The sequence below is a fragment of the Polyodon spathula genome, chromosome 22, assembly GCF_017654505.1.
Source record: "Polyodon spathula isolate WHYD16114869_AA chromosome 22, ASM1765450v1, whole genome shotgun sequence".
Classification (NCBI taxonomy): Eukaryota; Metazoa; Chordata; class Actinopteri; order Acipenseriformes; family Polyodontidae; genus Polyodon; species Polyodon spathula.
The window spans coordinates 13,038,781-13,063,945 of NC_054555.1; the positions used below are offsets into that span (position 1 = coordinate 13,038,781).

The 25,165-nt window shown below is 35.8% G+C and overlaps 1 protein-coding gene across 5 annotated transcripts in view; it reads right to left on the bottom strand.

The window, feature by feature from the left end:
* The window catches only part of gria1a (glutamate receptor, ionotropic, AMPA 1a), a 116,176-nt gene that overhangs the window by 21,282 nt on the left and 69,729 nt on the right, over positions 1–25,165 (bottom strand). For all 5 annotated transcript variants that reach the window (XM_041223416.1, XM_041223415.1, XM_041223418.1 and 2 more), the window contains exons 6-11: positions 22,194–22,355; positions 21,426–21,593; positions 19,221–19,325; positions 18,044–18,154; positions 13,434–13,640; positions 11,311–11,699 (exon numbers count right to left, since the gene is read on the bottom strand). In XM_041223416.1, the coding sequence (XP_041079350.1) occupies positions 11,311–11,699; positions 13,434–13,640; positions 18,044–18,154; positions 19,221–19,325; positions 21,426–21,593; positions 22,194–22,355 (1,142 nt within the window). The remainder of the gene's footprint in view (positions 1–11,310; positions 11,700–13,433; positions 13,641–18,043; positions 18,155–19,220; positions 19,326–21,425; positions 21,594–22,193; positions 22,356–25,165) is intronic.

Sequence of the window (25,165 nt, forward strand, 5' to 3'; positions counted from 1 at the left end):
TGTAATGCCTTCTTTCTGTCAACCAACCAGCAGTGATAAAAATGACCAAAGAAGAGAGACTGGAAACGTTTCCAACCTTACATACTATCAATCTGCTAAACCAAAAACACATGTTTACCTCAACTCTACTTTCAAAACTCCACTCATGAAACCTGCATTGCAAATTGAAGAGCACAGCTGATAAGATTGATGGAATTATTACAACAGCTAGAACCTCTTCAGGGTATTTTTAGCTGACATTTTACAATGCCGTAGTTTCAGTCTTGCATTTCCACTCATAAAAGGACAGATACACGTGTAATTAGATTTCTGCTTATGCAGTAAAAACAAAAACATCTTGGTTTGTCTCTGTTGCAACCGGTAAACTTTAAATGTGCATTCTTTCAGCCCTACATCTGAACCATGCATAACAAACTAGAGAGAGTCCTGGTTTCTTTGGTCTATTGTCTTTAATGCAGCATTAAAAAAAAGCACAGCCATGCTGAAGACATGTGATGGAATACAAGCAGAAAGAGAACAGACCATTGGAGTGGGGGTGGTGTTATCATTGGGTACTGCTTTAACAAACCTGGCCTTTGGTTATTACATTACTTTAAAATCAAAAAAAGACTCATCCCCAGGTTCCTCTCATTCACACATGGAAATGCGAGATTGAGATAACAACGAATAAACGCTTTATTGTATTTTATTGTATTCTTAAAAATGTATTATATAATGCATTGTGTATTGGGTATTAATTGTCTTTGCTTCTTGACCTTTTAATAGAAATGTAAATCAGATACAAGCTGATGTAGACATGTTTTTATTAAATCAACAAAGGCAACACACACAAAAGCAATGAACTATTAAGCAATGCCTCCAGAAATCACTGAAACCCAAGATCAATTACTGAGCTACTTTTTTTATATTATTTGTGAAATAGAGCATTTCTCAGCCATTTCTTATTTCAGCTGACAGATTTTTTAAATAATGTATTCAGAGAAAGAATACCCTGAACATATTGGAGTACTTTGACTTTAATTATTAAGTACTATGTTTTTTTTTTTTCATAAAGAATCAACAGAAGATCAATCAATTCTCCTACGGAGGCTCACAAATTTAAATACAATTTAGGTAAGGCAGGATTTTTTTTTTTAGTTTCTCTCACTGCAGAAATTGCCACAGCCACTGCGGATAACAGAACTTTACAACAAGGTGTTCTTCAGCGGGTGTCGCCAAGCTACCAGCCCCTGAAGGACAAAGGCCAGCTCTTCAGGTGTCCGCTTGAGCTCACTGGGCACCTGGCTAGTAGGGTCTGTTGTAGTGTGGTATGAAGAAACAGGCCCTGTGGAAGATTTCTAATTAAATAAAGTCATATTTCCACAGTAAATATGTTTGAAGAGGGAGGGGATGATTAAGATACAGATTGAACGAGACTGTTCAAGCAGTGTAGTTTGTGCATGATTTGTTGCAACTACATTCTATTCAATCTCTGTTCTCATACATGTCCCCTGCATCTATCCTTTAAAGTCATTTACGCTAAAGACTGCATTATACCAGAACTGCAGTTACCTGGGTTACTCTTCCTCCTTCTGGCCTGACGTCACCGCAATGCCATTTCCTGTCACACCAGGCCTTACAAGACGGTAGATGACATCAGAAATGTTGCCATCAGCCAGTTTTCCATATTTACAGCATTCATTTTGAATTTGAAAGCCATTTTCCAATAAATCATTTTGGGTTAGTCATGGTGGAAATCATAATGACATTGCTGACTGTTTGTTCAGATCTGGTCTTCACTAAACATTCAAAAAGTCATCCCTCATTTTAAACCATTTTTGTGAGCAAATACTGTGTATATAAAATAGGAAGACATAATGAGATCACAATTAAACCCGACAGCTAAGAAAAACACACGGCATGACAACTTAACCACTGTACAGTTTTATAGAGTGATGCATTGAAATCACGGTGGACTGTACATTTGATGTTGCTAAAGTGGAGCAGGGAATAGAATGGCTGTGCTTAACCACTGTATAGTTTTATAGAGTGATGAATTGAAATCACGGTGGTCTGTACATTTGATGTTGCTAGAGTGGAGCAGGGAATGGAATGGCTGTTTTTACAGCAAATAGATTTACAGCAATCAAAGAGTCTGCATTTCACAAGACAATTTATAAGAATGAGTACAACACAAAGGCCCCTATTTAACAAAAATAGGCAGGGGTTGAAATATCATTTATTTTCCACAGAGTTTCTCACTAAAAAAAAAAATCTGTTGAACAGTAGCATTTCACAAGGAATACAATACGAGTAACCATGGCTGAAAAAGGCACCGCTCTGTGTAAACTCTGCATGCAAAAAGCATTTGTCATGCTTTGGTTGTTAAGTGTGTATACTGTTAGTGTCTACTTGCTTTGTGGGGTCCATTTAACATCAACTTCAGACATATATTTAAATAAATTATCTTATTGTTCAATACACATTGTTATTTTATTGTATTTATTATTTTTATAATATGTGCATTTATCTGTTATTTAGTCTGTATTTTAAAATTCTGGTCCTCATGTGGATCTGGATGCCACTTATTTGAATGCCATGAAGATGGCATGTTTTTACAAAAGTTATTATACCAAACAAATACATTCCCTCAGTTTTCCATTATATTATAGCAGAACCACTGTCTAAATTTAGAAATACAACACCACATTAAAACAATCTTTCTAAAATATATGTACAGTACCTGCATCTATGCTGCATTATGTCTGTACAGTATTAATTGAAAAAAAGTTAAGAAATATCTTCAAATATTAAAATGATTTTTGTTTCACCAAGGCACTAAACACAAACTTCAAAAAAGTGTGAAGTTATATTAACATATTTTAATTTGCATGTAAAATGATTGAACAATTAATTGATGCATTACTAATAGACTAACAATTCCACAAAGTAAAGAACATAACAATGAAGCATATGTAATTGAAATGAGTTCAGTGCTTAAGGAGAACAGTCTTCACCTGTTACGATAATCTTCACATAATTGATGACAATATCAGGAGGATTTTTTTTTGTCTGCACTGTCCCTGATGCAGTGTAATGGTGATGAGTGATCTACTATCGTTACAGATTCTGAGATGAGGTTACACGCTCTGTAACCACGCCATGCAGCTGAGCCTGGCATAATGATAAACACACTGGCTTGCAGTGTGCATGGTTGCTTGGTTTGCACCCAGCCTCTGCCCTGTTACAGAAACTCTAAATATGAAACACCACCGTAGAAAGGAGCACACCTATTTAGAATATTGTGTTAGTGTTAATTCCAACACTGCTGTTCTAAATACAACCTAATTTCCCCCCAGAGTGTTCTGTGATGCTTTTAAAGCAGGGTTTAACACCATCTGTCCAGGAAGAAGATATCCTGTTCATTTAACTGTTTAGGAAACAAATACATTGCTGTTAAACATTTAATGCCCTAGGTCAGGTTGTTTTGATATTAAATGGAAGATTTTGACAGTATGAACTATGTCTGCAGATCCTGGCTTGAAATGGATCGTCTTTTATTGCTGAATATAAATATCTGGAGGTGTGGCTAGACATTACCTTATCTTTGTTAAACACATTGAAAAATATCCTCGAAACTAGAGGATTAGGATTTTCACTTAGAAATTGTAGATTTTCTTGAGGTTGTTCAAAAGAGGGTTGCTTGAGGTTGGTCAGACAGCTTGCTTTCAACTTACTGCGTGTGCGGATCACTGTATACAACTACAAAAAACACCAGCCTGAAAAATTCACTGAAGCGGCTATACTTGAGCTCTATTTGAAAACTGCATTTTGGTAAATTATTATTTTTTTTAATCTAATGAATTTACAAATGCTCTAACTAAAACTACCGATATCAGATCTCAGTACCCAGTTGTCCTGAAAGTGCCAACAGTCAAAAATAACATTGCAAACAACCTTGCAACCCGTCTGTATATTTGAAGTCTGATATGTGTAATGTCTTCAAAGTAAATCACTCTTGTAGCCGTCTTAATGAGGTTACACCCCTGTAAAATAAATATACTGAAAATGAACTAAAATGAAGAAGACCACCACTGTCAACTAGTATTTACAACAAAAAAAGAAGCCACCGAAAGATGAGGACATGAACTCCAAACTTCAATGTCAGCCCAACCAGAACTAAAAAGAGCTATATTCATAAAACATTAGTGTAATAGCAAGAGTTCTTCAGCTGATGCTTCATGATAACATGGTGACAATAGTAAAGAGACTTACTTAACTAAAATATACTAAGCATACGTTTGAATGATAACAATTATTATCCAACACACATTATGTGACTATTTTCACTGATATGAGTTGAGAACATAATGTAACACAATTTTTGTTCCTGGGTAGTAAGTGTTATTTCCTAATTGCTTATGCCTCAAAAGTATAGAAAATGGCTATTATTCCCCACAAACTTTGCTTTTGTGACCAGGACAGTGATATTTTGAAATATCACTATTTCCAATGAGAAAATGGGAGCTTTTGTGTCTTTTCGTTCACACAAAGTATGAGCATATGAATCCAAATTAACATGTATTTATACTAAAGTAATACAAAAATGACTACAAAAGATTTAGAAGTGAGTAGTTTTTCGAGATTTACGATTATACTGTAAATTTACAGTATAATCATAAATCTCAAAACTACTCACTTCTAAATCTTTTGTAGTCATTTTTGTATTACTTTAGTATAAATACATGTTAATCTGTGTTTACAACATCATAAACCAAGCAGAAAAGCATTTTCAAACGAAACGATGAAACTGTAGAAAAGTGTCATGCTTCTTACAAAAGGTCAATATTTACATGCAACTCATGGAACATCAAGCAATTATGGTAAGTCTGCAACAAACTAGGCCCCAAGCAAATAAGTGTGCACATTACAGTTCAGAATGATGGCATGTTAGTTTTGCATTCGTTTGTCTCCATTTCCAGAATCTTTTAGTCAATTTGGAGTGCCAATGGCTTTAGAGCTAAACTAACACCACTCCTGTAACAAGTTAGCCATTAATATAATACATTCTCTAAGGCCTTTAACTTTTCATTGTCCCAAGTGCATTAGTTTCCAGCAGCTAAGGTACACGTAGGTACTCAATCAAATAGGGAAATAAGACAAGTCATATTACAGAATGTACCATTTAGACATTTTCTTTTAATCAACATTAAAAAACACTTTAAAAATCAAGAAATAAGCTCTTCTAAAAACCTTAAATTAACACATACAACTAACAGTCATGAAGCCCCTTGGTTCTTTTATGTCCAAGACTTTCAGTTATTAAACTAGCTATGGTATCACATTAGTGACCTTTATTACAGAATTTTATAGGACCAAAGATTTCTCCATATTTCCCCCAAAATATGAGGGCATCTTATCAGGGCAGGTTATATACTGATAAAATCTCTTTAGGGTTTACGTCATAATAACCTTAAAAAGCAATCATTGTGGGATCAGATCTGACGAAATTTATTAAAACAGGCCCACACAAGTTATATCATAGAAAACTTCATTAAAAACAGGGTATTTGATGGTGAGCACTGCTGGTGTGACATAACCCACATCGGGGCTGTATGACTTTGGCGCTGTCACTCACAACTCTTGAATGGTGTAAGGATGTATGTTTGATCTTTCAGCATCATGCCTGTTAGAATGAAATTGAATGAAAAGACATAGCAGGGCCTCAATACTGCAGGCCTGTATACAGCAAGGGTCTCCAGCAGAAAAAATCTATGCCCAATTAATTTCCTTTTCAGAATAATAGAGTGAAGCCAATTCATTAGTTATCCTGGGGTAATCTTTCTGTAAAAGTGTCATTGCAGTTTTAAATAACAGAACATATTACTTTCAGTTGATGCGTTGTATGGATTAATGCAAAGTCACGTTCAACAGTCTGGACTGTTTATTTGTATTCACATATCATTAGTTTTCAGCAGTTTTTGCTGACTAGATAAATGCTGTGTAACTTACAAATTTGACAGTACAAACCTAGCTAAATAAATAGTTTTGATTGTTTGACCCAAATTGACAATTATTGACAAAAATGAAGGACAACACCAACAAAGCGTAAAACATGCCTCTTGGCATTCAGCACCTTCAAGTTGTTTTGTTTTTAAGTTTTGCACAAATCTGTTGAATTGTCATCTTGCTACTCCTAAGACATTTTCATGGCAAGACCACTATGTACAAATAAAACTAAACAAATGCATTACTAAGAACATAAAAAAATATCAAAACAATCGCAGATGTGTTGAAAAAGATTGATGTGTTTTGTTGTAAACCCAAAAGGGTGTTAAAAAAAACACAGGTAATTGAGAATTGAACGGAAATGATACAAGATGTAGAAGACCAATAAACCCATGCTCAATATAAAAAGGTGTGCTGCAAATGTACATCGTACCAGTTTCACAGATTTTCCACCTGGTGTTAGTGGACATGTTAAACAGGACACTGGGTAAACCGATTAAAATTGCATCCCCGACTCACACAGACATTTGTGTAGAGTGATTTAAAAGAAAGGGTTTTGCTTCACAAGGAAGTGTCTCAGCAGTGCTGCCTCTGTGAGATTGCTCTGCTGCAGATTAACACATTTGAATGAGTGGAGGATTTAGAGATCAGTGAGGAACTTATTCCTATAGAACCATTTTACTGACTTGTGCCATTGACTCGGTTTCTTCCTAGATGCCCATAGTGGTCCTGCACCTATTCGATGTTACTGCAGGATTTTAATATCTGTGTCCACCCCCTATAAAGGCTGGGTTTGGTACTAACAGAAAGACAATACAACTCCCTGTATTCCCTTTATATTAACTCAAGCCTCAGTTCTTTATCACAGGACATTTTTTTAATGCCTTTGGTTGTAGAATAAAACACCCCAAAGCACACAACATAATCAATAATGCAACTTACTATTACATAACTATGTAAATAATTTAATTAGATGTATAAAAATCAAAGATGGGACTGTGCATAAGTAAATAGTTATAAATTAAATTAAACCCTGCTTCAAGTTTGAGAAACCATGTCATTAAGCTTCAGCATCTTAGAAGATAGACTAATAGTTAATGCAATATAATAATATAAACAAACAGCAGCTGGCTCTTTTTTAGAATATATATATATATATATATATATATATATATATATATATATATATATATATATATACACACACACACACACACACATACATATATACACACATACATATACACATATATATATATATATATATATATAACACACATCACCACATATATATCTATATATATTATAGTTGATACGAAATGTAGTTTATTGAGCTTAAGGTAAAATAATCGAGCATTCCATTAGATTAGTGGCCAGCATGAAAGACAGCACCTCCTGATGCACAATTTTTATATATATATATATATATATATATATATATATATATATATATATATATATACATACATACATACATACATACACACACACACACACACACACACACACACACACACTACTGTATTCTCTGCATGACAGACTAAGCATGTTTACTAGCTTAATAGGCATGTGTTCACTCGACTGCCGAGTGGTTGGGTCAGATGATCTCTGGTGCTGAAGCTCCCTAAGCCCGGGTTGAGTTCAACAGAAACGAGCTTTATTAAAGAATCCTTTTGTTCATGTGACATGGCCTTGAGAGAGTGGGTTGGGCTGACAGTTCAGAGGTTACACTGGAACATGATTTGCATGGAATGATGAAGGCTTCACACTTTAGGTTCTCCATAAGAACTTAAAGCCAGGGACTGTATGTTGGTTCAATATTGAGTAAGTGTTTTTCTAAAGATCTGCATTTACAGTAACCCAGGACCACTGACCAAAGCTATATATATATTAAATATATAGATATTATTTCATCAGTATATGTTAATACTGAATGTACATGTGTAACGGGCAGTGTTGTGCGATACACTGCCATGACTTTTGCATTGTGGTTTACACTTGCTTGCAGTGCTCAGGGGTGCCAGTTAGTGCCCAGCCTCCACCCTGTTACACATGCAATAAATGCAGAGTAATGCATTCTCAAATAGAAAAACAGTAAGGACATTTTACAAGGTGTCTATGAAAATGTAATAAAACCTTAGCTCTGTAAAAAATCCCAATTGACAGCAATGTAAATCACCTTCAATATTAAGACCATTAAGTATTAGGGCCACCTTCTACAGTCCCCAAATTGCCTCTCTAATAAGATCAACAAACTGCCACTTGCCCATTCATTTCAGATACCATTTCAATACATCAAAACTAAAAACATAATTATCAAAATCCAATGGTGCCAATACAAAATTGTATGCACCTTCAGTAGTAAGGCCTTAATTGGCCTTAATTAAAGTGTGACATTCCAAAATGCAAGTTCATTCTTATCTAAATATCTCTAAATCTGTAGAATAAATCAATAGCAGCACCCCTACTCGCTGAGTGGTGTTTGTCTCCTCCTTCTCTTGATCCATGATTTGTTCATCCTGGCAGGACGATCAGAGATGCTACCAAACAGTGCCCTCTAATTCCCAGTGCTAATTTCTCATTAACTCCCTTATGATGATGCAAGATGGTTATGTAAATTATGCATAGCCTAAGCCTTTTGTATAATAAGGCATTACATTAAAAATTCAAGTTATTAAATCAGGGAAGCTGACCATTATTAATGTGACTTTTTTTTTTGTTAATTAAATGTCACATCACACAAAATCGTAACAATAATTAATCTCATTAATCTCCCTTAATAAAATTATTCCAGTGTTTAAAATTACCCCACCTTCATTTCTAGAACAAAAGAAATGCATTTTCTATTGTAAATGCACAGACAGTTACTTATAAATACAAAAAACATATTTGTATTGTTATTATTAATAGTAGTGGCAGCAGGTTTGTTACACACAGTGTGTTAGTAAATTTTGGACCTCCCCCTATATATATATATATATATATATATATATATATATATATATATATATATATATATATATATATATATATATACACACACATACACACACACACACAAATAATTTCACATTACACTCAGCTAGTAGAAAGAAAGCCAGTTTACTGTCCAGTTTGTTCACATTCTCACCACTAGTATTATCTGAACAAATAGCAAAACTCTCTACAGACACACACACACTTAAAAAATATAACTTCAACGAAATGCAAAAATACCTTTTTTTTTTTTTTTTTTTTTAAACAGTGTGTAACTCAAAATGTATGTCACCATTTGATGTGTCTAAAACTTGTTATCTACTGGAAATAGAACCTTTGAGACTAATGAAGTGCTTAATTTTCCAAAGGTGCCCTGCTAATGATAATATTATAAATAAATATAATTGTGGCACTCTCTGGAGATGCAGTATACAAGGCTAAATTACAGGTTTTAAACCATGTAGACAAACTGTGTAGTGTTGACCTATTTTAAATGAGAAGACACAGATAGACTATTCTAGCACAATGATTCTCACAAATTCACCCAGAGAAAATACTTCTACATTGAAAGACTTTGGCATGTTTCAGTAAAGCCACAAGCAAAAATGTGCTGGCAGCCAAATTCACACACTATAAATCTAGCCCTGGTACAAAACAGTGCTAAGGCAGACGGCATGCAAAGCTTCAGAACTAGCCTACTGTGTTAAGACTAGGATTCTGCTACAAAAAATTAGACACTGAGGGAAGATAACCAACCTGCTGCTGCTTGTACAAATATACATTCAACTAATCACTCAATTCAAATCTGTACTCTCCTTAACAACAAACTGCAGGCCCCATCTGAAGCAAAGCAACTTTTCAGAAATGCGTTAAATACTTTTAAAATTTAAAACTAGCAAGAAACTACAGGTCAAATGGTCTTTAAACTTGATTCAAAACAGGCTCCTGTGTCTGACAACGTACAAGACAACTGTTCAGGGCAGGTTAACTAAAATAAATACACACAATTACAGTTGATGATGCATTTCGCTGAGGGGTGAACTTCCTTTTGTATAGTGTACACTCAAAAACTGTCAGGAAAAGGTGCAAGAAACAGGCCTTAAACAGTCGTGTATTATCAGTATTGTACTAAAGAGAATTAAGTACGGAAATGTTTATATATTCCAATGTTGTTCTTTCACATTTCTATACTGCTTGAAATAATAACTTTCTATATTACCACCAGTTTGCTAAACAAAATATACAGTATAAAAAATACGAGCAACCATTACATCGTAATACTAAGAAATTCAAATAATTAAACAACAACAACAACAACAACAACAACAACAACAACACACGTGTCACTACCATGTGGTATATATACTTTTTTTATTTTTATCAAACCCTGTCAACAGAAAGTGATCCACAAGATAGTCTTCAGTGGCTCAGCCAATCAGATGTGGGAGCCATGACTACGCAGGTTACTACGACCTGCATTCGCAGTTTGCGAAAAAGCATCTTGTAAAAGATAAGTCCCACTTTGGGGAGCCAATCTCAGGCCAGAACTCATGATACAGGCAGTCAACATTACCTCTGAGGGTCTTCACTATAAACCTGTTGGCAGGGCTAATTTGCTAATCTACTGTAGGTACAGGGTGACCAAGTTTGGTAAGTGGACTAGTGCATCTTGAGGAAGAAAGTGATCAAATCAGCAGTTCCATACAAATCTAAGCCTGGGTGTCAGTCGCTGTCTCTATTCATCAAGGAATTACTGGGCATGGAGTAGACATATATTTAAAGCCATTATTCAGAGCTGTCAGAGCTATCTTCAAATCACTTAAGGAGCTGAATATTGGAGCTAAAATAAACTAGTATGCTTGTAGACATTCATTTTACAGGCCTAAAAGTATTTAACAAACAGTATAAATCACAGCTGTCTGAAGTCAGTTCTTGGGAGGACAAGTGAAAAGGGCTCACTGCTTGTACCTAACCCTAATCCTTCCTCTTTCTGCTTTAAATCTAGTCGAACGTTTATATACACATGAACCGTTGACCGTAAAATGGGAATATGCAGCAAAAACACGGTACCCCTCCAAGAGGGTGGCAGCTACACCAACTCTATGCATTTTACGGCCTCGGCATGGTGTATATAAGTTTTCTTTTAGAAATGCATCAATGACATTCCACATACAGTATCATTCATGCATTCCCCATTAGTACATCTTTTTACAGAGAAAAAAGACAACAGAAAAGGATTCGGTCAAAAGGAAAGAAAGAAAAGAAAGAAATACAAATATATGCACCATGGCATCAGTATGGGACCGAAAATGCACACAGTTAAAGGTATTAGAGGTGGTGACCAACCTTGGCGAAATATCGCATCCTTGCTGCATAAAGGCCCCCAGGGAGAACCAGAGACTATTAAATATCCCAAACTCGTTGGTTTGCTGCTCCTGGCTCTGCTGCTGCTGCTGCTGCTGATCCTGCCCTTCCTCAATCTCCTCACAGTGCCACTCGTAGGGGCTGAAACGGCTGACCAGGAAGAGCACTACACTGACGCCAATGTAGGCAAAGACGATGCACATCCAAATTTCATAGGCTAAGGGGTCCAGGAAGGAAAACACCCCTGGCTTAGACTTCTGAGGCTTCTTGATCATGATTGAAATACCCAGGCTCATGAATGGCTTGGAGAAGTCAATTACCTCTTCTCTTACCAACGTGATGGTCAAGGGTGCAACTGCAACATCTGCTCTCTAGAAATAAAACAAGAGATAATTCTGTTAGACTGCTTTAAAAAACCAAGCCGTAGATGGTAATAGTGTAACACAACTTCAATCCGATAGACAAACGCTGTTATGGATGAAATATTTTAAATATACAAGTCTGTACAGGTGACTGTACTGGATTTAAGTCTTAAAATCAGCAATAACAAATTGGTAAATACCTGCCTGTGATTTAAATTCATGGGGGGGGGGGGGGGGGGGTTAAATTGAATCCATCCCTTTGTTAAATATTCATGACACATAAACAATGCAATGAAATGAAACAAATGCAAATGATGAAAGTGGGTTGAGAGATTCTATTCTTTACAGGTAGTAACAGATTATAAATTGATATATTAAACAATAACAAGATTTGGAAATCCCATTTAATTCTCAGCATGTGGTGTGATTATAGCTCCATCAATATTCTATTAGCCTGATTATATGTGCTGTGAGAGTGACAAAGAGTATGACATGAAGATGATGCTTTTTGATAAGAACTCTACATACACTGAATAGATATTACTGTACAGTACATATGTATTAAGCCTTTAAGGTGTTTGTCTCGCTAACATATCTCCTAGGTGGGTTATTTAAGAGTAAGCACCTTAAATATAATTTTCTTTTTGTTTTCATTACAGCTGCTGACATTCTGCCTGTTACTTATTGCAATTTTACAAATCGTAGGGGATCCTATAAACTCTGCACAACTCACTTTACAAATTGTGTTGTTAAACTGTGCTGAAAATGAGTTGTTGACAGAACATTCCTTAATCTAAACAGAACTGTTCCAAAACGGTTATGTTTAGATTATTTAAATGTGATCTTACCTCCATCCCCAATGCTGGGGAATCCGTCTCGCCTTCCCCGGTTTGAGGACCACAGTCCTAGACTAGACTGCACAAATTACTTGTGTTTCACAAGGCAGAGCTTCAAGCCCCAAAGGACTTAAGAAGCAATATTTATTAAAGACCACTGAACAAGAATGGAATCCTATTGCAGACACAGTGAATGAGTGTCTAGTTTCATTTTCTGGGATTTTAGGTGTCCATTCACATTATTACTTTTCAAAAGATCACACTTCTCTGAAAAGTATTACTTAAAAAAAAATATGACTGCCTCATATATGAATAGTTTGTGTTGTTAAATTAGCAGTGGATCTTGGAGACATTCTAAATGCCACCTGTCAGTGAGTATGGAAATCAAGCAGCAGCAAACTACAGGAGAGCTTTGCATTAATACACATCTATTATAATAAACCTTCCTATGTTGTGATAAAATTGCCATTTTCCCTTTATTTCTAGAATTCTGAATTAAAGACATCAGAAAAAATAGCCTCCATAGTAAATGGTTCAGTATGCATTGACTGCGATCACTGAAGTGAGAATGGCGTTTTATAAATAATCAGGAAAGAAAGCTCATCCTTCAAAACAGCTGGGGAGCCATAACTAACTTCCAGGAAAGGTTTAGCTCTAATACAGTATCTTAGATCCAAGCACTGAATTATTCATACAGTTGTGATTCCTGTGTGTGTGTGTATATGTGTGCACATACATGTTTTCATTTGAATGCAAATGCTTTTTTGATGTCTACACATTGTTTTGCTTCTTGGTTCTCTCAGTGCTTTGATCATTGTTGATTATCTGTCTGATATTCAGTTAGGGTTGCACCTCTACTCTCCACAGTCATAGCAACTGTAAGTTATGTACTGCAAAAGAAACTTACACCATAAACCAGCTCTCCCACCATGCCATTCCACACTTTATTGTCTGGGTCTCTGGCTCCATATTTCCCATCTGGTACAATTTCTAGTCTGTATTTGTAGCCAACATGCTTGGCAATTTCTGCTGCCAGCTCCACACAGTAGCCTTCATACTTCTCATTGCCTTCATACTGCTCATGGTTCTTCTTCAGCATTACATAGGGAGCTTCCTGGGAGAAAATCAATAAATAATTTTTTTTTGGCATATTTTTTTCAATTCTGCTAAAGAAATGGACACCATAAAATGCATACATCCCATATTTTAGATTCTATGCCCAGAGTATTCCTTAACCTTTTCAGTAGACTTGAAAGACCATGTCACTTTACAGTGTCTTCTAATGCATCAGTGGCCAGCCCCTGGCATGTCTTATATTGCTAAATTACACAGAGGTACTGAGCTCCTGCTAGTTCAGACCAAGGCTTCAAAAACAGTTTTATTGAGTAGTGATTGGTTATAGCACATTAACGGGATTGGGCTTGGTACAACTAGGGTACTTTGTAGCAGAGTTAGAAAGTTGAGCTGGAGTGGTTTTGGTGTGGGAGTGAACGATAACAAGAAAACAACAACAACAACGACGGGAGTCTTACAATCACAGTTTTTCCCAGACTAATGCTGCCAAGGACACAGGAACCACTTTCCCAGGACTAATGCTGCCAAGGACACAGGAAAACCACAGGTTTCGTGGACTGGACTGGGCAAGGACTGAGAAGACGGCAAGAGACACCGTGGGGATTGTACTAATACTTGTGGGATACAGGGAATTGTGATTGTTTATGAGCACAGAGTTACTGAATTACTGTAAATACATCCGTGTTGTGTCATCCAGTAAACATTTGTGTTGCACTGCATACCTGGTTTCAGTCTCCTGGTATTATACACCCTACACCCCACTACAGACATTACACAAACACTATCTTTTTGCAACGTGGAGTTGCATACTTGAAATTTGATGAACAGAAATCGCTTTGTTTAGAGTGGTGGAAATTTGACTTCCAGCGTAATGTATGCATAACCCCTATGTATAACAATCTAATTTATAACATGCCTTGAGCCAAGTAAAACATGCTCCATAAGCTTCTGTTTGACATACAGTTATTTGGATGTTAAATACTTAAGAAGGTTTTTACTGTGGCACACAAGGTGGTAGTTACTGTGTCCATAGCAGTTGCATATTAAACTGAAAGCTACATTTCCTAAGTTGTTTACCATCAAAAAGGCTGATGGTCCTGGACAATCACAATGGGCTGCAGTATATTGTGGAGTACACAAACATACTTCTTACTTCTATTGTAATTATTTATACTTTCTGTATAATTGTAGTTGTTAGAAACTAAGAACTGTCACTTTAAGCCTCTGAGTTATTCAACCTTGCAGTCTGCATACTATTACTCAATCATTCCTCTGTGCAATTCAGTGCAGTAAAACTGATAATGCAAAAATAAATAAAAACATCAAAAGTTACTGTATGGTATTTACTATTGGTTTGCTTTCAAAACTGAATGAGCCTGTTTGTTCCACTCTGGACACCCTGCATGCTCAGCACATGTCTCCTAGGTTATGCAGGCAGTTACAGCTCAGTGGTTAGAGCACTGAGATGCAGTATGAAAGGCTGCAGGTTCGTGCCCCTGCTGCAGGCTCTTACTGAACACCCATCCCTAGTCAACCACGCAGAGAATGGGATTATGATGTGAAATCTGTGAAGTATAACGTGGGCACGGAAGACACCTGACATTTCTCCATTTGTACAGAAGCTACAGAGATAAACGATATCTGAGAATGATGAACGACAGTCTATAGACTTGCTTAAAGGCAAATCACAGGGAGCCAAAAAAACAAAAACAAAACAAAACAGCACTGGACATGTACCGTTGATTGTTCATTGTATTTTATGAAATAGGTACATATGCCAACACCATATTCCTTATGAGATAGTAATGATAATTTAAATATGCATTGATTGAAATGTATTCAAAAGGCAAAAATAACCAAGTTTGTGTACCAGAAGCACAAAAATAACTAGCTTAAAACTTGCTTTTTAAATCCCCCTTACTATTTAACGGTGTTTGCTATCATTGTGAGCCGTTCTGGGTTCCGCTGCTTCCATACTGAATTATCATGGTTTTTCTCTCAAACCAAACCTGGGACTGAACACCTTTCTCTTCCAGTCAAGGGTCAGTAGGGCTGGGTTCAAAGGTTATATTGTTACATGATTTAAATGGAAAGGGGAAGGTTGTTAGTTCAAGAAACAAAACTCGGAACCACTCTGAATGACTACAAATACCATACAATAGTAATGGAAATGTGACGCATGATGCTATGCACTCTTTAAAAAAAATAAGTTAAGCAGAGAAAAAGCTCAGTGAAATACAACACGGCTGTCAAAGCTTTATAAAAACCATGAAGTATTGAAAGAATATTCAATCTTGAATCTATATTCATCACAGCAGTAAACAATAAACACAGTATAGTGAGACAAAGGGAGTAATTCATGAACTGTTCAGCAGAGTCATATCTCCACAGCTGCTGCCCAGCTAGCCATATCCCATAGCCTTCCCTACAAAGAGAACTAATAAAAATGATATATTGTGATACAGCTCAAAAACCAGCAGAAGCAGTCATGTCCGTTTTAATGCTGGGTAACGCCCCAGAGGCAAATAAACCAGGAGAAAATGTAAAACCTTTCACACCTGAAAAATGTTTTGTTGTAAAAGGTGGTACTTTTAGCAGGCGTGTTATGGAAACTTATTTTGACTACTGTCTGATCCAAGGCACAAAACACTTTGAAAAGAAAAGGCAGCAGTGTATTGGGTCTTTTAACGCTTTGTAAAGTGAATTGACTTTTTTGTAGGGTACTGCAAAAAACAGCACAGATGGGACTCACAATGATGTACCTCTAATAAAAACACTGTAAACTGCACCATGAACTGGGTTAAGTGAACACAATAAAACTGTTCTCTGCAGAGGGTTCCTTCAGTTCAAACTGAAAGGATTTGCAATCACATTTGATTTGATTGCTGGTTGATTGTTGATTATTTGTCTGATATTTGATTTGGAAATTGGTTACTGATTGCACCGCAAGTAACCCCAAACATACAGAATATATATTGTTTGCATTGTATTGATAGTGAGTGCACTGCTTCTTGTGCTAGATTAGCGCGTTGCTAGGATACACACTTCAAGCCTACATTACGCGTTGGATAAGACAAATCAGAAGTAGGCCAAGTATTCCCTTTTTTTTTTTTTAATTTAAAAATTCAGGCAACATTTTTTTTTTTTCATCTATTAAATCTACCAATTACCTTTTGTTTCAAAGCATGCTGTGTTTGGATTATATGGCAATATTATAGAAAAAGAAGCTGAATTTAGTACGATAGCTACATTAGTCAGGGTTTGTGAGAATTCAAATGGTTTGTTTTTGGACATAAAATATAAACAGTATTGAACAACCATAGTTCATAAAATACTTATGTTAAAATCTAGTATTTTTTATTATTACAATGTTAGTGTGATGTGGACGCATGCATATTCTTCAGTTGTTAAATGTAAGTCCTTTGTATTTATTTTTTATAATTGGTGTAAAGTGCTCTAATTTGAATGCAAGTTGTGCCTTTTTCTTTAACTATTATGCACAAATGTGTTTTTACTTATTGGAACTTCTTTTAAAAAAATAACAAACTTAAAATAAAAAAATAAAACATCAATGCATCGATTATCGTTGTTAAATGTCTATACGATAATCGAATACGAAATTAGGGTGCCGATTGCACCTCTTCCTATTATTGTTCCACATGCAGTATGATTCCCATTATTGTTTCCTGGTTTTTCTTGGTTTCTGTGGTGACTTCTCAGATCACATCATAACTTAAATATTAACTTTAGTGAAAGTTCTGGGGGCATGAGCCAGGGCTTCGCTCCTTCCTAATCTCACCTGTCTATCGTCATTCACTCCCTATTTAAACCCAGTCACAGCTCAATTCGTTCTCTTGCATTTTGTTTTTTCCTCCTCCTCCTTTTCATATGCCGTGTGCCTCTGTGTCGTTCCCCTCTGGGGGAGGGGTAGTGATTGTCACTTCCCCAACCTCCACTGGTTCTTCATGCAGTCAGAAGGGGCCACCAGCCACACTATCCTTTCACAGCTCATGTGCTTTATCTAGCCTCTCGAAAGAAGGGTCTGTCTTACTTCCTCCTTTATCCTCCTGGGGCTGTCAGAGCTTGAGTCCCATAACAAACAATTATTTGTGTCTTTTCAGGTTCTCTTTTCTTCCTTACATCAAGGCTTTGTATGAGCCTTTCCATCCTCTAAGGGTCGAACGTGGTCGCTAACTGGGACCAAGTCACGAGGCCGAGCCTATAACGACTCTGAGAAGTCTATGTGAACTACATGTCTATGAGAACTATATGTTTCAGGGGCCAGCCTCGACTCTATAGTGAAGGCTCTCAGTTGGAGTCTGGCTCGTTCTTTTCTCTCTCCCCTGTTCAAAAGGCAGAGTCTCTGATCCGAAGTTGCAAAAACACTTCCTTCCTGTTACAGCCCTGGCTTCCACCCTGTGAAATGACATTAACATTACTTACTAGAATCGTCGTTACGATGTAGGTCCTATTTTGTAACCCAATAGATTCATTTCCTGCATGGGAGTCTGTCTCTGTGCTCACAAACTTATCGTCTTCATTCCAATATCCGACCTGTGTAGAAAGAATCGTATATTATAGCCTGAAGACAATAATACTAAACAAGACACTAATGAAGGTAAAATGACATCCTAAAATATGCATTTCTACAACATGCAAAAAAATGTTATGGTGGCAGAATAAAATGTGCCCTGGAGGTTTTAGTTATTGGTTTTGCATATTGTCACTTTGCAGACAGTCGAAATTCTTAAGAGATACATGGCATTATGCAAAAATAAATATACCTTAGGGCTTAGGTTATTCACAAAGAAAGGTTACAAGATATGTCCCCACCCACGTTACAGTAATTTAAAGGGATATTTTACAAAATGCATTTTCCTAATATTTAATTGATTAACTATTTGTGTCCTCTATATGATTTTCTATTGCTGTTTCTTCTAAGATCATTATTTGCCACTCTTACAAAACATTCTAACAAACATTGCTTTGTAAACACATTGCTGATTGGGGAGACTGAAGTGGCAGTGTTGCAGTATTTTGTATTGTATTGCAATGCTTGACCCGGGGGATGCACAGCACAATATTAAGTGCTTCCCCAGATCACTTCAGCCTTGAAGAATATTTAACAATGTTCTAACATTACACTAAATAACAGGACCATGTAGATAATATCAAATATAATTTGAAAGGTATAGTGGCAATGTCATTCACGTTATTTGGTTTCCATTGATCATATACACATAATAAAATGAGCAAGGCTTGTGGCCTTCCTATGCTTGGACATTTTATAAGTAGGTTCTAATGCTGTGAAGAAAAACCAAAACAAGAATAAGAATTGGAAATCAAATAACATGAATGACAAGTGGGTAAAATAAGACTTTTTTAAAACACTTTCTAACTTTAACATGTATTATTTTTTTTCTAATGACACTTTAAACCTTCTATAAAAGCACTCACTCACTGCACAGCAGTTTAGATTATAAAATGTTTTACAATGCATCAGGTAATGTACAGTATACAAAAGATGAAGTAATTAGCGGGCATGTTTGTGTACTTGTCTTAGTAAATTACAGTTTTATCTCCAGCATGTAAATGAAGTTTAAGCAATTTGAAAACGTACCCTCTTAGCGCCAATAGGTGCCAACTCCATCACATGGATGGTATAATTGGTGCGATGTCCTTTCTCGTTAAACTGAATATTTCCAGTCATGCCTTCTATATGAACCTGTAAGTAAGCAGAGGCACTTTTTTCTTTATATAGTTATAGAACTGTTAACAAAAAAAACTTCAATTATCAGTTTGGATTTATGAGCTATACCGGAGCTTGAAAACAACATTGCAGCAATCTTATTTGACAGAGGTGCATAGTTTAAGACAGGTTACAAACAGAGAGGAACGTATGTAAAAGCAAACAAATAATAATAATAATAATAATAATAATAATAATAATAATAATAATAATACTATTAAAAAAAATAATCATTAATAATTAAAAAGGCAGATCAGAGATATAACTGGAATTTCCCAAGCCTCTATTAGTGCATTGATGCCTGGGGTTTGCGACTCGATCATTCCACTGTCCTCAGTACATTCAATTTCCTTATAGGGAAGAACAGCAGATTGGACTAAAAAAAGGATCGTCATTCAATTGCTGAGTTTCCCAATACGATTGGTGCTATAGGCTATACTCATGTAGCAATGACAGAGTGAATCAATTTAATTTCGTGAACAGAAAACAGTACCAGTGAATGAATGTGCAGGTTATATCTGATGCCCATCTACCTATACTAAATGTTGCAGCTACCAGCGATTCATTTTTTTTTTTAAATACAGCAGTGTGGGCACTCGCTTAGAAAACTGAACAGTGACAGACAGCTACATTTATCATATATGGCTATATAGGGGTGTTTTAAATGCAAATGTCCACATGTGAATAACTTTGGTGACATTCAAATGTATTAACACCTATTAAAATGTGCGTACTAGCGCCCTCACAAGATTGATAAATCATGATTTAATAATACGTGCAACAATTGTAAATGTATTGCTTATGAACAAATCAAGTCATTTATTCATACACAAATGATACATTTAAAACCTGAATTTCAGGTAGATTGAAAAAAAAAAAAAAAAAAAAAAAAACAGTAATTCAACATCAATGTAAAATTGTACATCATTGGGGAAGTGCCTGCACCTTTCAAAAGTAGCTTAGGACTTTCTAAAGCTTCATGTTGAGCCTTGCCGGTATGGCAGAGCAATGTTTCTTTGTTCTGTAAAATGAGGTTTACCCCTTGCTGTGAAGCAATATATGTTCTGATGCAAATGTAATCCAAAAAAGAAAATCTTTCTGAAAGAAGTCCCTTAAGGATCCTTTTTTTTTATTATTATTATTATTTTTTTTTTTTTGTAAGGTCATGAGAGTGACTTTGACCTGAGGGTACTCAAGGAAAATTCCAAACAGATTGGACGGATAATCTATCTATGCACACATTGAAACAATAATGTTATTCAGATTTGTTTTTTCTTTTGATAGAGTAAATAACGACGTTCACAGCCATTTAATAACAGGCTAGCATTGTCTGTTGGTTAATGAACTACATACTGAAGCTGGCAGTGCAAATCACCTCAAATTGAGTCTTGTAGGTAAATGGACTAAAAGGTAGACTGTGAAGGATAATTAATGTTTTTGGCAATTTTAGCAGCTGAAGCAAAACATAATTGCAATTATCTTTATCACATTTTTTGTTAATTCGAATTTCTTTCTATTAGGAGAGCGGCGTTACAGTTCAAATGTAATTCCAGAATGTAGCCAAAGCATTAAATAAGAGAAATACACACTGAGCAAAAAAAAAAAAAAAAAGACTGGAACAGAAAGTAGGGAGTTTCCAGAACATGTTCCACAATTCGTAAATAGGCCATGCCTTTTGTGTTTGGTTCAAAACTGTGGTTGCGAGTTGGAAAATTTTTGCAGTTCCCTTAAGTCCGTAAAGCCCGGTACATACTGCAATATTTCAGTTTCATCGGGCCGTGTATAATGCTTTGTTGGTGATTTTACAGGGTAAGTTAATCGATTTCAGTCGGCTTGCAAAGTTTAAACATGTTTAATACATCGGACAGTGTGTACCGGGCTTCAGTCTTATTTTGCTCTCATTACTAGATAGCGATGTACCAATGCTGTAAAAGCAAGCCAACACCACCACAACAACAACTTTGACATGCTGAGGTGATGTTTAACCTGGCACACAGTAGATACACATTGTGTTCCGGTAAAGAGGTGGAAACTATATTTCACTTGAAAAGCCTAAACAATGAGCAGGTGCTCTACCTGCTGCAGTGCTCTCTGAATGTCTATCCCCTGGCCCCACGGTGCAGGAGGGTTGGCAAGACAGTCACCAGCGTTCCCTCTTCGAGAAATATCAATTCGCTGCTTCCTTAAGTTCTGAAAGGCCTCAGACATGACTTTGACACCGTCAAAGGTAAGCGCTCCTGTATACTGGATAAAGAAAAAATACTGCACAGGTTAACATCCTAGTCATTACAAGGGTTACATATTACCAAAAAACACACGGCTGGATATTGTTGCTACACTGAGTTGCATTATGCTTGTGTGAAGTGGTTGCCAGGGTAGCTGTAAAAATTACATTTCTAATGTTTTTAAGGAATTGCATAACAAAACTAGAAGTCAGTTTGCCTAACACAGTAAATCACACCAATGTGTGCTTTTGCTTACAGATCTATTGTTAGTCAACGTGGGTTTTTTGGTATGTTTTGGGGAATCAACTACCTTTAGTAATATGAAAAGAAACATAGTAAAAAAAAATGTGATGGAAGTCTTTCTGAAGGTCTCAATGACTTAGTGCTGTACAATTTAGTTAAATCTACCTCTTAGTCAGAATATCATGGCCATCTTTCAGGTCATGTTTTAGAACAGCACTGTGGGTAAAGGGTATTGTCCTAGGATTTTAAAAATGCTGTCTGAACATGGTATTGCACACGTGTCTATGTATTCTGTGTACATCCTCCAGGCCACCTGGCTAACATTTGACAGAAAGCCCTGATGGAATCTTTGTTCCGGCACACAACTCAGCCTTGCCTTGAGCCTCTTCCGGGGTTCCCTGGGATGCTCTCTGCTATCAAACTCCAGCCACTGCTGCATGATCCTGTTGACATTCCAGTCTGTGTAATTCATCACTTGAAACCCAGTTACATTGGCCCCGCCGTGCTTGAACTGATTCAAGTCAATGTCCATGAATCCCTGAGGGGAAAAAAAAATAAATAAATCAGCCTCCATGCCCTTCCAATCCCTGGCTTCTTGTTTTGAGACATCTTGAAAATGGGTTGAATTGTGTACAGGTGTTATAATACTGCAGTCCAGTGAGGACACCTACACACTTCGTGACATCACTTGAACCCAGAAATTATAAGGTATGTTTATGAACACAGTGTTCAACGTACAGTAGCCAGCCAGGAAATTCTTTAACTACGTCCAAATATCCTTCTGTACTATTAATTGAGACTTAATTGAAACAGTAATAACCAATAGTAAACAATATACAGAATGAAGTATAAATGGTTGCTGGATGATTCAAATACACACATACTTAACATGCAGAAAAAGAGGAGGTTTATTTAGTAATAACACAAACACACAATTAACCTTTTCCTGTTGATTATGCAGTTCATTCAATAACTTGGAAGACACATTAAAGCAAGTACTCGGACCCTCTGATTTGCTTAATCTATTTATTATCCCATGCTATGTGGTCTTAATCATTATTTAGTAGCGTTCTGTAAAGTCATTAGCAAGTTTTACCTACGGGGCAGTCTGAGGTGGCAATAAGGCGGTATAAGAAATGATCGTTACAGTTGCAGGTCATTACTTCCCTCCTGAAACAAAGAGTTTCTTAAAGGTTTGTGAAGGAAATAGCTAACTAACTCCCAGTTAAAGTGCAAACCCCATGTTATATATCAACCTTTCACCCCATTATGAGCAGGGTTAAACTATACTAAAGGCAGAATATAGCGGTGGCTTGATTAAACATGCCAGATATCCAAGGCATTCATATTATGCAAATGATACTTTATTTTATAATTATTTGTGTTGTCCTTTTATTCCTTTAACCCATATTTACATGCAGAAGATTCAAAAAATGTCCTGTGACCAGTACTGTACTCTTTTTACAAGAGATTGCCTGCTGTGCTATTTTATTACTACTTTAATTTGTAAAAGAAAGACATATATGTGAGCCAACATTACAGCATATACGGAGAAACCCTGAGCTCTTGAATGTACATGTAATAGACTGACAAAAAGTATTGGGAAACATATTGTGTGAAAGACTGGTATATAAGGAAGCACAACCACCACAATATATAATTATGCACTAATCCTGCGTATTCATAACTCTCTATCTGTACATAAGATACACATTTTTGAGCAAAGGAATTTGAGTTTTATTAGGTATCAACCTCCTTAAAGTATTAAAGTTTAAAGTATTTACATTTTTAAAAAAATCGTAAGTTCTAACGTGTGGGAACTTTAGGAAAATACGAACACACGAAATACAGAAAAAGTATTTTTATTCTATGAACACATCATTGATGATGAATGAAAAAATGATCCTAAAATTTAATTGCTCCCCTAATATGGTACTACACGGTGGGTGTCATTTAGTAAAAATAAATGCATAAGTTTTTTTCACAACTGAACCTGTGCAGAAATTAAAATGTAGGGAATAATTTAATTAGCTATAATAACTCACTGAAATGAACACACAAACAGCAGCGAGAAACAACTAATGTCTTGCATCATGTTTCCAACTGCCATTGAGGTAAGGACAACACATACATCTCAGCTCTATCTGTCTTCACTGGATAGTGCTCTCCCCAATATGAGCTCAGATAAACCTAAATCACAGACATGGACTAAAAAACTGTTATGTCAAACAAAGGCATATTACAATATATTGTGTTCAGTCTCTCTAATCTGCAGACTCTTTCTTACACTTATATAAAACCAATTGAAAACAAGTAAACGACAGTAGTCTTGTTTAAGAAATTTTCCCTCAAGGAACACAGCCAGCATTGAACCAAAGCACATGGCTACTTCTCCGATAAACTACAGAAGAACTTTTGACATTGTTGTATCAACTATTACACGTCTTTAACACTTCGGGCAAATTTGCATTGTAATTGCAAATAGTAGCAAACTCATTTCATGAAAAAAAAAAAAAAAATATATATATATATATATATATATATATATATATATATATATATATATATATATATATATATATATATATAATTGCAATACTATGCATATATTATATAATAGAGATGCAACAATTTAAATCAATGCATCGATTACTGATCATCCATGCTTAAATTTCCAGAGCTTCAATTACATATTAGAGAATCGATGTATCAATTAGAGCCCAGTTTGAAGTCTCCCATTGTCCCATTGCCAATTTATATTAAAACATTAATTGTGTAGTTATGCACTTATATTAGTGCTAGTAAGGTAGTTAGCCAACGTCAGCGCGTTGCTAGGATACAAACTTTTGACTTCTGGATTTGCACTGGACAAGTAACATCATATTTGTATTTTCATTTTCCTAATTGAAAAATGAAAGCTATATAAATATATATAAATATATATATTTTTTAATCAAAGAATCTGTCACAAAATATGGTCATTTTTGGGGGTAAAAGAAAGGGAGGGCAGAAAAGTGATGTTTGGCAACGCATTGGCCTTTGTGTAGATGGTAAATGCTTTTGACAAAATGTTAACAGTAAAGTTAATTAACAAGCATGTTTAAGATCAACATGACTTCTGTTAAAAAAATCTAAATAGAATTCATTTTTTATTTTCATTATTAATTCTTAAGTGTTCTCTTTTCAATATAGATTGTGCTTTGGTGTTTAACTAGTATGCACCGCAGCATTTATTAGTTATTAAATCTGCTGATACATATCCTAATGCTTTATCTTGATTTTGAAAATGTTGTTGATGAATCGATTACTGACGATAAATGCATATGTGATAACAGATTAGGAAATTAG